The sequence below is a fragment of the Colletotrichum phormii genome, assembly GCF_030913505.1.
Source record: "Colletotrichum phormii strain CBS 102054 chromosome Unknown BDP81scaffold_9, whole genome shotgun sequence".
NCBI lineage: Eukaryota > Fungi > Ascomycota > Sordariomycetes > Glomerellales > Glomerellaceae > Colletotrichum > Colletotrichum phormii.
The window spans coordinates 202,422-216,170 of NW_026851451.1; the positions used below are offsets into that span (position 1 = coordinate 202,422).

A 13,749-nucleotide genomic window follows, 5' to 3' on the forward strand; every position below is an offset into this window, starting at 1 on the left:
GAACACCGCATTCCCATCGGTCCCTCTGGTGGTATATTGCCTTGGAATATCCTCAAAATGAAGCGGCGAAGTAAAAGATGGATGTGATGAAGTGTTTCATAAAACAGACCATTGACTATTGCATGGAGAGATACTCTCTAGCTGTATACGGGATATAAGACGAAAGGTCACATTCGGTCGGTCTGCAATCTTTTACCACTGAGCGGGATAGTCTTTTGTGGCGAGAACGCGCCGATTTATACAACCCAGGCAATGACAAAGAACGCGCCTCCCAGCTTCCCATAACGTCTTGCTAGTGATGGAGCTCGAGGCAGAGACACCGCAAGAGAGATGAACATCGCGAAAAGGTGTGCAACTCCTCGTGATAGCCTAATTCAGTACAGATGGCGAATCACCGACTTGCCAGAACGTGGCTCGACGCGCACTTGCGCTGACGTAGATCACGTCTGCGTAGACTCTTTTGGCACAAGCTACCATCTCCGGAACAAACCGTGGAATCGTGTCAAGTCTAACAATCGCGAAGTTCTGGGGACCGTAGCTGCCGTGGCCGTCAAAAGGTTCACTGCATGATTAAATCTTACATTGAGCTGCTATACTAAAGCTTTCCTCACCAGGACGGTAGGGGTCGTAGCAAGGCCAGGAACATTTACGGCATACCATCATACCAAGATGCAGAGAACCATTCGATAACAAGATTATTCCTCATTCATGTTGACTGAATTCACAAATCGAGAGTTGATTGAGTGCTATCCATTTAGACAACTCTGTTGTAGGGTTTAAGTCTTAGTCGCAATTCCAGGACTCAAATCAGAGCTTCAAAAACAGCGCACTGTACAATAAATACCTGAGGATCTACTCAGTCTTGGAACTTCTAAAATCGAAACGCCTTTATCAACTCAATCGTTCACAAATCGACAATTATCAACATGCATGTGTAGTCAGAGCCCCCAACTACACAAGTGGTTGGCACGACGGACGGAGCAGATTAAGTGCGGGGCCACCCGCATCTCACCTCGCCCATGGAGCCAGCTAGCCGGAGCCCTAGGCTACTTAATCAAATTTTGCGGCTCGCACCTCCAACCCACCGAGCGGAGCAATAGCTCCGATCCTCCCCTTGGTGTAGTTGGTTCATCACGTTCGACTGTAATGGTGTTACATTGTCATCGAAAGGTCTCTAGTTCGATTCTGGAAGGGGAGAATCATCATCTCTTTTGCTGGTTTTTTGCTCTCTTGTTCACTCATGGTTTAGGTGACGGAGCTGTGTTAGTAATGCGATTTAGGTTGTTTGTGAAAGTTTTTCTTTTCTCTGTGGTGAGTAGAGAAGGTGGGGTGGGGTTGTGTGTACGATAGATAGGCGTGGCAGGCCCCTTATCTTTTCCTCTCTGGAACAAAGATAGTTAAGCTTCAGAGGCAATCGCACACATGCAAGAAGTTGTGGAGTATAAGAGTGGCCTTTGATGACACAGAGGAAAGGATTCCGAGGTAATCATGGATATCATATACAGGATGAGGACGTTTGGTGTTCCCCGGCGGATTGTGAACCGGGGTTCATCGCAAGTGTATGTATGGGTAGGTCACTCCTACTAAAAGGACAAAAACATGGGATCAAAATCCACGGTGACTTGGCCACATTGGCAATGTTGGCGACATCGATGCGACCAATGAGCAGCAACCTGTAACGGCAAACTTTCATTGGGGAGCAAACAGAGCGTTGGCTTATAGAAACGAGTGCATCACGAATTATTGACATGTAGATAGATAAACGGATCTTGGATTTCAGTCAAACCCTCAACTCAACTTGCACTTCTGAGAATCAACTGGAATGGCTCGACAGGTATCCGATCCCTCGTGGATCAAAAGTAAAGATGGCTGACACTGGCAAAAGGGCAAAAAACTTTACCGTCCATCGAATGACGCATCCCAACCAAGAAAGCGAAAATAAAAGCATGTCAAACCACCCAAATCGTCACTGAGGGAAACCCCATTCGAAGTATAGTCAAAAAGCAAAACGATTGATTTCGCCCGGACTTGAACCGGAGACCTTCAGTGTGTTAGACTGACGTGATAACCAACTACACCACGAAACCTTATTGGTTATTAGTCTGGGAGTGTGAAGCCGTGTAAGAAGCGCTTTCCTCGGGCTCCCTCCCGCTCCAGGGCGGATCGACGACGCCGACGGGCGAAAGATGCAGACGAGTGCGGGTAACGGGAGCAGTCATCTCCTGCCTGGCTTCGATTAAAGAGGCAACGAACTTGTTCATGGCGTCTGTAAGCCATTAGAAAGCGTACAGCACGTATTAGTCAAGGCCAATTTTGCCAATTTTGCCAATTTTGGCTTGGTAGGCACATCTATGGATATATATCTACAACTCTCACCAACCATGTCATGTCGACCTCGAAACACATGTAGGCTGCCCAAGACGCAGGCCTGAGGCGCGTCTCCTTTCTTCTTCCTCAGTTTTCAGGAATATGAAAACCCCAATTTCTCAGAATGGATACCTTTCGTATATTCATTCCACTGAACAACGTCCCCCACCAGAAGAAAATTTCGAACTCACCATCACGGGCACGTCCCATCTCAAGAAGACTCTTCACCCTCAGCCCCACCTATCCCAAAAATCCCAAAGTCTATAAAACACCGTCCTCCCACCGCAGATTTTTGAATTATTTTTCTTCTTTTTTTTCTTCATGTCGACAATACTTCAGAGAATCATTTCTATAGTATTCGACCTACTCTTGGTTCCCTAAAGGAGCTACAGATCCCACCCTGGTTGATGATTGATATCCTCGATACCCTAGAGTGATATATACTCTGGTTGTTCTCGCACCCTCCGCAAGGAGGGCGGGACAGAAGTTCTTGCTTCTGTCTTGTATAGAGAACGGTGATGATCTCGTCCCCTCTCGCGGTCTTGCCCTTGGGCGCGCGGGAGGGGTGGGCATCGATGGACGTCTGACAGGCTCTTTTTTTTTTCATTTTTCATTGCGGGCTGGAGCGAGACTCTGGTCGTGAAGAAGAAATTTCGGCCTCCAAGGACCTACCGATGTGTATGGTGTTACTGGACTGGACTGGGATGGTTTTCCGTACAGGAAGGATACCTCAAAATTGGCTGGCTTGGACTTCTCGGTTCAATACCTGGATGAGATGGGTTACATGCGATCTCTTAAAAGACAAGGCGTGAGGCGATAAAGGTAGGACTCTTACCGTCGACCTGGAAAATGTAGGTGATTGCCGAGACATTGCAAACCTCAGGCCAAACAGGTGCATCAAATTAAAACCTTCAAGACATCGTAGACCAATCGTATTTCATACGCCTAAATCCAGAACCATTCTGTTGATATACAACCAGGCCCAAATGCTCTAACTAAAATACAAGTTTCATCATCAAATCTTCAAAACCCCGTCGTCACCAATTTACTCGGCAACCCAGACGGCGCTCATGCCCATACCGGTACCGATACACATGGACGTGTTGCCAATCTTCTTACCCGTCCGCTTAAGCTCGTACAACAGCGTCGAGATCTGTCTCGCGCCAGTGCAGCCAAGCGGGTGACCGAAGGCAATAGCACCGCCCTTGGGGTTGACCTTTTCGAACGGGATGCCGAGCACCTCAGCGCTCCACAGGCATTGCGACGCGAAAGCCTCGTTGATCTCGTAGATATCGACGTCCTCGGTCGCGATGCCGGCCTTGGCGTTGGCGACGGGGATAGCCTTGGCCGGACCCTGGCCCATGAGCAACGGCGGCAGGCCGACGATGGCGGCGGAGACGAACTTGCCGAGGATGGGCTGGCCGAGGCGCTCGGCGGTGGAGCGCTTCATGAAGAGCACGGCGGCGGCGCCGTCGGAGACCTGGGAGGCGTTACCGGCGTGGATGCCGCCGTCCTTTGCAAAGGCGGGCTTGATCTTGGCCAGGGACTCGGCGGTGACGCCGGCGCGGATGCCGTCGTCCTTGGCGACGGTGATCTCCTTGGTCTCGCCAGACTTGGGGTCCTCCCACTTGACCTTGAGGGGGACGATTTCCTGGTCAAAGAGGCCCTCGGCCTGGGCCTTGGTGGCCTTCGCGTAGGAGGAGGCGGCGAAGGCGTCCTGCTTGGTGCGGGGGATGCCGAGGTCCTGGGCCATGTTCTCGGAGAGAACGCCCATGGGGACCTTGCAGTTTGCGGCTTCGGGGGTGTTCTCGAGGAGCTCAGAGAACTCGGAGACGGCGGCGGGGCTGTTACGAGATGAAGGTCAGTTTACTGAGAGTATGGGAGCGCGGGGTCAAGGAGCAACATACCCGTATTGCGTTGACATGCTCTCGACACCGGCGCCGATGCCGACCTCAATCATGCCAGTCTTGATCGCGTTGATAATGTCCACGGAAGCCTGCAGACCAGAGGAGCACTGGCGGTTGAGGGTGCGCACGGCAGTGGTCTGGGGGAAACCGGCGACGAGGGCAGCGGCACGCATCTCGGTGGCACCACCGCCGGGGGCCAGGACGGTGCCGACGGCAATATCCTCGACGAGGGCGGGATCGATCTTGGAGCGGTCGAGGAGGGCCTTGAGGGTGCCGGCAATCAGGTCGGCGGCCTGAGTGTCCTTGAAGCCACCCTTGCCACCCTTGGTGAAGGGCGTTCGGAGGGCTGCGGTGACGACGACCTGCGAGGAGATACGATTAGACGGGCAAATCCAGTGATGGTCTGGAGAGAGAGCGATCGGGCGCTTACATCGTCAGCGTTCTTCTGGAGGATCTTGTCCTTGCCGCCGGCGGAGAACTGGCCGCCAAGCTGAGTCAATCTCTCGAGGGCTATTTGAGCGACGTGGTTAGTAAAAGAGGCGGAGTTACCAGCGGATGCTATTGCTTGCTACTCACCACCCATTGTGATAGATATGAAGCTTCGAAAATAGAGATGGAAGAGTATATAGATGGAACAGACAGATGGAGAGATGAGACTGGGAAGAGTAGATGTAGAAGGAACAAGTATATCAATTCAAGAGTGTGTAAGGGGAACTGTGACGGACAAGATGTATGTCTGGTTCGGATCTTAGATGGGACAATGAGCCTCGGATGTTGAGAAAACGGGTCCCTGACAAAGGAGCAGCAGGGTACTTGGTACACCAGTCAGTGACCACTGGCCACCTTCAAAGAGCTGGCTGATGTCAGCTGGGGAGGGGGTTCACTCTGCCAGTCTGCACTTCCATTCTCCAGACTCTAGAGTAAGGTAGGTAGGTACCTAGGTATGCACTTCTGCAGCACCCAAAAAAACCGACCGAGGCATCCAAATTCCAGCGACCACACCGCATTGGTTGCGAGACTCCGGGGCCCGAACCCCACCCCTTTTCCCTGAGAGGTGCGGAAAGGTATCCGCTTCTCACCTAGCTGCCATTTTCACATGCTCGCTTCTTCCCCACTGCGCGGTAGCAGGTGCTGTTTCTGGCTGTTCGTGCGCTGCGACAGCAACCTTGGTCCTCACCTTCTCCCGCCTCCCCCGTACTTTTTTTTTTGCCCTTGGTGGCTCAGTGCCAGGAGTGACTTTTGCGGGGGACATACACTCAGCAAGCCAGCAGAGCCATTGGCAAAGTCCCGCCGCGGCCCCCCCCAATAGCTTGCGTCACAAGCACTTTGCGGTAGCCCAGGTGATCACCATCCCGTCTCCCATGTTCTTCAGGTCTCTGCCAATCTTTATCGTAAGCTAGCCGCCTTCTTAGGGTCTTAGGGCGTCACGGGACTTGCTTTACCTCTGGCGGCTTACGGTACCTACGAGGCTGGTGAGCTTGATGGCTGCCCTTTGTGCTTTGTCCGTCAGGTGGAACACGTGCTGGTTTGGCTTGGCTCAAACAGCAACATTTTTTTCCATGTGAAGATGCACCGCGAGTCAATCCAGAAATCTTAGGCGCAAAACAATAGGATGGTGGTTTCATCCACATGGAAACCCCAGCCTCGATTCAGCCATACTCCTTTAGTCGGAATACATGCAGCTGGAAGTAAAGTGCATCGTGACTTTATAGATTCATCACATAGTACAAGGTCAATGTTCTACATATCTGTGTATGTCTCTTTCTCCCGACGAAACATCTGTATATTATCCCTCTACAACTTGGCCGCCGGCTTAATCAACGCCAGTCTCGCCTTCAGCGCCGCCTCGGCCTCCTTCTCTATTCTAGGAACCAAGTCCTTGACCGAAGGGATGTCGTGAATCAATCCAATAACCTGTCCGGCTGTCCAAACCTATACCGAAATGTCAGCTCGATACAGAAACCTTGTGAACGTCGGGAGGGGGGGAAGGGTTACTCACGCCATAATCAGGATCACCAGTGATGAAAACCTCCTTGCCCCTCTTCCCGCTCACGAGCGGCGCAATCTCGGAAAACTCGCCCGACGTGCTCTGCTCCTCAATCTTGATGGCCTCCTCCGTGACCTTGTTCTTGTACAGCCGCGTCGTGTTCCTCCACCGCCGCAGCAGCAGCGCCGTGTCCGTCTCCTGCGCCTTGACAATCTCCTCCTTGATCTTGTGGTGGATCGGCGCCTCCAGCGTGCACATGAACCGCGTGCCCATGTTGACGCCCACCGCGCCCAGGCACAGCGCCGCCGCGAGGCCCTCGCCGTCCGCGAACCCGCCGGACGCGATGAACGGCACCTTGAGCGACTGCCGCGCCCGCGAGAGGAGGATAAAGTTGGTAATGTCCGACTCGCCGACGTGGCCGGCGCACTCGAAGCCGTCGATGCTGAGGAAGTCGACGCCGAGCTTGACGGCGCTCTGCGCGTGGCGGATCGTGGTGCACTTGTGCAGGATCGTGACGCCCGCCGCCTTGAGCTGCTTGATGACGGGGCCGGGCGAGTTGCCGGCCGTCTCGACGATCTTGATGCCCTCGTCGATGACGACCTGGGCGTAGGCGGCGTAGTCTGGGGGCACGAGGGCCGGGAGGAGGGTGATGTTGACGGCAAAGGGGTACGTCGTGAGCGTCTTGCAGCGCTGGATCTCCTTGCGCAGCTCCTCGGGGGTCGGGAAGATGAGGGCGGTGATGATGCCCAGCGCGCCGGCGTTGGAGACGGCCGAGGCGAGGTCGGCTGTGCCGACGTGCTGCATGCCGCCCTGGACGATGGGTACTGTGAGGCGGACGAGAGCGTGTCAGCGATGAGTTGTCCATCTCTGACAGTTTACCCGGGCATAGGGGTTAGGATGCGCGCCATAGTGATGCCTGCGGACATGATGTGTTGTGCGTCTCCTCGCGGCCCTGCTCTGACGTACCTTTGATACCCAACCGTCGGGTCAGCTCAGTGTCGAAGGGCATGTTGGGCAATCGAAACGCCTTCTTTCTCTCTATTCGATTCGGTTTCGGTCCAAACTGTTGTGTTACGTGAAGAACAGGTTCAGGAACGAGGGCGAAGACAAGGATGGACGGGGCAACAGGAAAAAGGAGACAACAATCTTCTAAGAGTTCTAGTCTATCCGTAGATGATGGTGTAGAATGCAGACGTGATAATAAAAAGGGCCAGAGTGGTGGTGATTCTGACGGGCAGTCTAGCTGACTCGGTCCGGCCGGTCAAAGGACAACGCCTGCTCAGCCCCCCGATCGGTACCTTGGGACAGTGGGGACATACCGAGGTAACTCGGCCTCCACCAATCTTCTCCCCCGCGTTTCCAGGTGCCAGGCCATTTTTCGATTAGAGCGAACATGGGGAAACACCGCCGACTCCATTCTTGCCGTCCCCACGGAGTAACTTCCTGTAGAGCTCTCACATGGCCAGCAGCCACCATCTTTCTGTCCACGGGACAATTTCCGTATCAAGGAGGCTTCATTCCTGACACCGGCCAGTCTGGCTTCACTTCATATTCGTGACATTCTGATAGAGAACGCAGCACACAACATCCTCATCCTTGACATACTGAATCATCGAGGAGGGTCGCACAGCAACTCTTCGCAGGCCAACAGACCAGAGAGACGTGCAGCACAGCACATCCACCACTCACTTTCTCTGGCTTCAGCCTTCCACGAAAGCCCCATGGCGTGTCATCTGTGACGCTGTGCTCCCACTCATATTGGATCTCATCGGTTGACAATCAAGGCTTCCGAGGGGCCGCATACTGACCCCCCGGGTATCTCGATACCTGACTGTCCGTTGGTCAGCAAGCACACCACCCAAAGGCGATTGGATGCCTGTGCCCGATATCGACAGCGCCCCATCTCTCTCCCATCTGGCGGCTCTTTGAGGCTTTGGTGCCACAACGTGCAAGTTACGTGATGCGAATCCAACCTAAAGGAACGTCATTAGGCATTTGGCAGTGGCCTTCCGCAACTCGTTTTAATCACAGGAACGTTGTCTGACGTGGAGTGCATGATGCAGAATAGCATGTCCATGATCGATGACGGGTTTGACAACCGCTTGCCCTGAGTGAAAGCCCAAGTGCAACCTTCGAGACAGGCAACACGGATTCCGGCATGTTCTTCACACACGGAAGGTCTGCTACAGCGGAACCGGAGATTTTCGACATGACAGTCTCGGGTTGCCATCCGCTTGTCGGCGAAACTGCCAGGCCCACCTCAAACTATCCGGATGGCAAACCACTGCCAAGGGCTATCGAGCTTAAATCCACATGGCCTCATCGGCTACACTAAAGCCGTTCTTAGGTAGGGAGTCGGGACGTCTCGTTTGCGGTCCACCAAATAGCTAGCAATGAGCCATGCTGCCGGTGTTGTCTAGCAGCACAAGATTGTTCGTGCGTGATGCCCCGTCACGTTCGTTGCCAGGATTGCTCGTTGCTTTTTCTCGCTGCATGTCGGCTTCCTTATTTTCAGGGCCTAGGTATCATCACGCTGCCGAAATCGCTCTCGATGTTCGTTTTCGTCCGCCTGGTGTGTGCCTAAGAATGCCAACGTAGACCTCAATCAGAGTTGCTACGTCGGGACTCGGGATCTTTTCGTGGTCCGACTATTCAACACTTTCTGCGTGCATCTTGACGACCAATGGTTCAAGATAGCCACGGTCTGTTCTGTTTACCATTGGCCCAAGCTTAATCTTCCCCCTGGATGATACTGTTGATCCGAGTCGCCAGGTCCAACACCCTAGATGACTACGTCGTATTCAAACTTTTGACGTGCAGGTATCGGCTTCGACTACCTCGAACGATTCGAGAGTCAGGGACGGACCTCTTTCTTACTTCGTGCTCCCTAGCCATGCGAGGGCGATCACTGACGAGGCCTTGCTTTCATGCGGCCATCCTGGCGGGCGATGACATGTGTGTAAGAGCAAGGAGACGATCCACGTGGACTCAAATGAGCTCCGATGGAGACGACCGTCTGCCACCAAATAGATGATGTGGCAAACTTGGCCAAGGAATATGTCTTTCTAGACATCGACACGTAGCTCGATCAAGAGGAAACTTGCGTTTTGCGCAGCAACTTTGCTGTGAAACAATGTGGCATCCTCCTTCCGTACGTCTCTATTCGAACTTTTGATGAGACATGGGCGGGAGATGTACATTTGACGCCGGCTTCCTGCATCTAAAACGGTTTAGCTGCCGTTGCTGCGTTGGCGGCGCCTCGCAGGGCGGCGAAGGATGGGGACGCGACCGTATGCTCCCGATAGATTGACTGATGCAGCTAGTTTGGGCCATCGACCGCGTTGCGCCATCTGTGAGAATTTCGTTTGGCAGCAACATGCCACCAGCCTCGACCTTCGGTTGGAAATCGGGTATCTGGACTGGAGATGAAGTTGGCAAACAAGTCGGGGAGGCTCGGGTATGCGGACTCCACCGAGACTCGCAGAGCCATCCGTTTCCGCGTCTCGGTGTCATTGGAAAGACCAGCCCCATGCTATGCGAGTACAGGTCTCCTTGGGTCGCAATGCTGCACGTAGGTGGTGAACGTCTGCGGGCGGCGGGTGGGAAGAGCCGTTTGAAAAAAGACATATCGCAGTGACCCTAGTTCATTCGGGGGGGGGGTCGAATCAGTGGAGAGCGAAAGAAGCCTTCGAGAATTCCTCCTGTGAAGCGGCGGTGTCTACTCCGTACACTGTACCACAGATTCTGCCAGATACGGCGAGTATACTGGCATCATGCTCCTTTGTGGGCTTCCACAAACACCCAGGTTGGCGGGACCAAACGCAGTCAATAGCGAGTGCTCGACGGGGGCTTGGCTAACGGATTGCTGCTGACCGCTCATCGTTGATCTCCTGCCAACCATGGGGAAGCACGGGAGCTATGGCGCTACTACCGGCCAAGCCGCAGTCGGAGACTTGCCATAGCTTCGGCAAGGGCTGAGATACCAAGAGCTGGAGCAGAGATCTGTAGGTGTTATCGTTGTCAGGTGGCTAGTCCTCAATCTCCAATGGACTTACACGGATGAGGATCCCCTCCCTCCCGAGTCCAGCGCAGCGTCCATGCGTCGACATTGGAGCGAGTTTCGGTCTCAGACGAGTCGATACGTTCACATCAGAGCGTCCGTTATCCTTGGTGAGAGAAAGAGGGAGAGGCAGAGGCAAAGGGATAGGGGAGGGGCGCGGCCAGAAAGGAGGCAGAAGAGGGCTGCGGTAGGTCCGGGGGATGTTGGAACTGGTCCCGACGTGTTGGTCAAGAAAACATTTCAACCAGATGGACCCTGATTTCGCCCGCACATCCTGCAGTCTGCAGTCGCGTCTGCACGCTGTCGAGCGCCGGAGCCCCTGGCCTTATTCCTGGTCCTGGTCACGGTCCCGCCAAGGGCGAACGCCGATCCGCGAGCAAACATTGGGGCAGCACCGATCTGCTCATCAGTTTGGAGCATTCTGGAGCGCGATGGAATGTTCGTCCGCCGTTGAATGTTTGCTGAAATGTTTCCTCGTCAACAATAGATGGTTGCACAAACGGAGGGAAACATGTTGAACAAAGTCAGAGTCCGAAGGGGGTCTACCGTCTGCGGGATCAGTCAGTAGTGGATGTGAGGTCGCATTTAGGTGTAAGGCGGTGACGAAAGCTGAGGTGTGTGAAGTGTGAAGAAAAAAGATTTTTTTGTCGATTTTGAGTTCAACGACGGGGGCCTTGCGACCGGGACAGGGCCAGAAACTTTTTACCAGAGGAAGGAACCTGGAAGGAACCCTGGACCCTGCCCTGGCGCCTGCCCGACGTTCACCCAAGTCTTCCGGTGCCAATGGTGGCCTGGCGCTTCCTCCTGAGGCCCGGGAGAGAGACATACGCAGTATCCGTACGGAGTATGGAGTAGAGACTAGAGAGAACCTTGAAGTTCGTGGCTTGCCAGGCTTAGAGATCCCATGAATACGATGCTCGCTGCTCGCTGCTCGCTCCTTTCTTCTCCTTCTTCCCCTTGCTGCGAAGGTTCCTATCCTCACTTTCTGCAGATACACAGTAGAGTCCCAGCGCACAATCGCTGCAAGCCGAAGCCAACCTCGTCTTTCGGCTGCCCAGATGTTCCCTGTCTGTTCCTGCGTCAGTGCTTTTCCTCCAAGTCGTTCGTTTCGTATCTTGACGGGCGCATGGAGCACTAGATGCCCCGTCATTGTTTCTTTGATGACGACCTCATTCTGTCAAAGGACCTGACCTGTATGCTGAGCAACATTACACAACATGGCTTCTGCATTGCGGACTACCGTGTGTCTCGATAAGACAACCTTGATGAATGTCTTGCGGGAAGGCTGAGCTGCTTTATTAGAGTAGCATCCCTTCCAACTGCCGTCTGAAGTGAAAAGAAAAGTTTAAAGACATAAAAGACGGTGAGGGCAGAATAACTCCACGGAAGGGCACCGGCATCGTCCCGTAGACTAAAACCGAACGAAACAATAAAACCGCCGGCAAAGCTTCGCTCTGTTGTGTACGGATGCTAGTGTTGCTAGCCAACTGGGTCGATGCGTATCCGTAGTGTAGTATTCAAACGATTTCCTCACTAACACTGCGCCTTGAGATTGATTGTCTACAATGTACCTACCTTCCTTACCGTCGCAGTAGCTGCCCGGGTGGGGAGGAGTCTTGGATCTGGAGCAGAGGTTTGTGAGTCGTGACTATGAAGGAGCTACTAACTCTGTGCTAAGGACCAAGATGGCAAAGGTAAGCTAGGAAAACGACCAGGGGCTGTAATTCTCAAGTCGCAATGTTTCGCTCCACTTTGGCCTTTCATTTTGCTCAACTCACTCATTCACTCCAGTCTCCGCGTTCCCGTCATTCTCATGCGGCATTCTCACCCTCTTACTCTCACTCTCACTCTCACTCTTACGCTCATTCCCACTCTCATCGCCTTATCTTACAACATCCACCACCACCATGCAAGTACTGTACATTTACAACAAGACACAGCATGAGGTATCCGTACATACGCAGGTCAACAAGCCCAGTTCCCCGGCTTCCCGGTTCCATCTCCCCCCTTCATCCTAATCCCTTCGTTTCGGGGAAGCATGGCGGCTCCTATACTCACAGGCTAAGACGCCAGGGACCCCTTCGGCTGGGGCTCTTCCCATTCCCCGATGCCACCAAGGCCGCCAATACCTCCACAGACCAACATGGACCACCTTAACCACCGCCACGACTGGTGATCCACCCATGTTCTCCAGCTGCGAGGTGCCCGTTCCTCTACGAGCTGCTGTACGTGCTGCTCTAGCTGCATTCGAGCTGCAGTCGCCCAAACCCGCCGGCCGCCTGTCACTCTGGACGATCCCGCCCGTCCTTGACCACCGCTAGCCCTCTAGGCGGTACTAGGATGCTAGGTTACCTACCATGAAGAGCTTGGAGACTGGAGTACCTATCTACCTAGAAGTACGGATACAGCCACGACCATTAGCAAGTCCCTGGACCTGATCTAAACCCGAACCGACGAGGCCTGTGAAACCACTGAGACCAGCCAAATAGCCGCACGTACCTTGCTTGCCTTGCCTCGGAGGGGAGTTGGCTTCTGGGCGCACAAGATGTCATGACTTTGTTTTCTATGTTGATTTGCGATATCGAGGGCACGAAGCTACCGCTACATGTACACAAACAGCCAGCACAAGCGCGTTGAGGAGAGCAGGGAACGACGGACGCAGGTCTCACAACCACATGTTCGTCTTACAGATGCCACACCTTGGAAGACGACACTCTCACTCTTCACCAAACCCAATCTGTCTCTGTCGTCTTTCACATTTCATAATTGTCCGCATCAACAGCATCGGTATCATCATCATCAGCAGCAGCAGCAGCATATGTCAGAATCAGCAGAACAGCATCATAATCATCATCATCATCGGTGGTCTGGCCCGCCCTGCCAGAAATGCCCTGATCTTCTTCTCACCCCACCCCAAAATGACGATGAGGAGCGAGTGCTGCCCGATCCCACCCCCTTTCCCCCCCTCCGCTAACTGCATCAGTACGGTGGTACATACATCACTCGCCTCTCCCCGCCCTTTTCCTGCCGCATCGCGCATTTGAATCGACGTGGCTCGACGGCCTTTTTTCTCCCCCTGCTTTTTATTCCAAAATAAACCGACATGCTTCAACGTCAGTCCATTGCCGTGAGGATGGTCTCGATGAGGCCCAAACGACTCTGACCGAGTTTCCTTTCATCGCAATGTATGGAGAGGAGACTGTCCCTCTTGCCCAACCACCGGGCTGCTTAGCAACTTGGTATTTCCCACCCCCGGTTCGTTTTGCTTCACCGGCTGGCGGAGTCGATGCCGCCGGAGAGGGCCCTGGCGTCGCTCGCCCAGAGCTGGTCCCGGATGCCACTGCGGATTGCCCAGTGCTCGGTGCCCAGGCTAACTTCCAAGGTACCTTACCTTACTGCTTCGCTCTGTCACGCTCTTTTACTTTTAC

General features: G+C 53.8%; 2 protein-coding genes and 2 non-coding genes across 4 annotated transcripts; 1 reads left to right on the forward strand and 3 right to left on the reverse strand.

The window, feature by feature from the left end:
* The first annotated feature begins 1,108 nt into the window (after positions 1-1,108).
* Positions 1,109-1,198, forward strand: BDP81DRAFT_t160. Its single transcript has one exon. It is a non-coding gene; the product is annotated as a tRNA-Tyr (tRNA).
* Positions 1,199-2,013: 815 nt separating this feature from the next.
* On the reverse strand, positions 2,014-2,087 carry BDP81DRAFT_t166. The gene has a single exon. It is a non-coding gene; the product is annotated as a tRNA-Val (tRNA).
* Positions 2,088-3,144: 1,057 nt separating this feature from the next.
* Positions 3,145-5,160, reverse strand: BDP81DRAFT_426446 (acetyl-CoA acetyltransferase). The gene is made up of 4 exons (XM_060590294.1): positions 4,851-5,160; positions 4,705-4,784; positions 4,275-4,636; positions 3,145-4,211 (listed from the first exon to the last, which is right to left on the reverse strand). Exons 1-4 carry the CDS (start codon positions 4,855-4,857, stop codon positions 3,413-3,415), a joined length of 1,248 nt encoding a protein of 415 aa, XP_060445610.1. The 5' UTR covers positions 4,858-5,160; the 3' UTR covers positions 3,145-3,412.
* An 826-nt stretch (positions 5,161-5,986) lies between these two features.
* Positions 5,987-7,385, reverse strand: BDP81DRAFT_217248 (2-nitropropane dioxygenase). Its single transcript, XM_060582733.1, has 3 exons — positions 7,228-7,385; positions 6,274-7,085; positions 5,987-6,206 (listed from the first exon to the last, which is right to left on the reverse strand). The coding sequence occupies exons 1-3, from the start codon at positions 7,268-7,270 to the stop codon at positions 6,069-6,071; spliced, it is 993 nt and encodes a 330-aa protein (XP_060445611.1). The 5' UTR covers positions 7,271-7,385; the 3' UTR covers positions 5,987-6,068.
* Between the last annotated feature and the right edge of the window lie 6,364 nt (positions 7,386-13,749).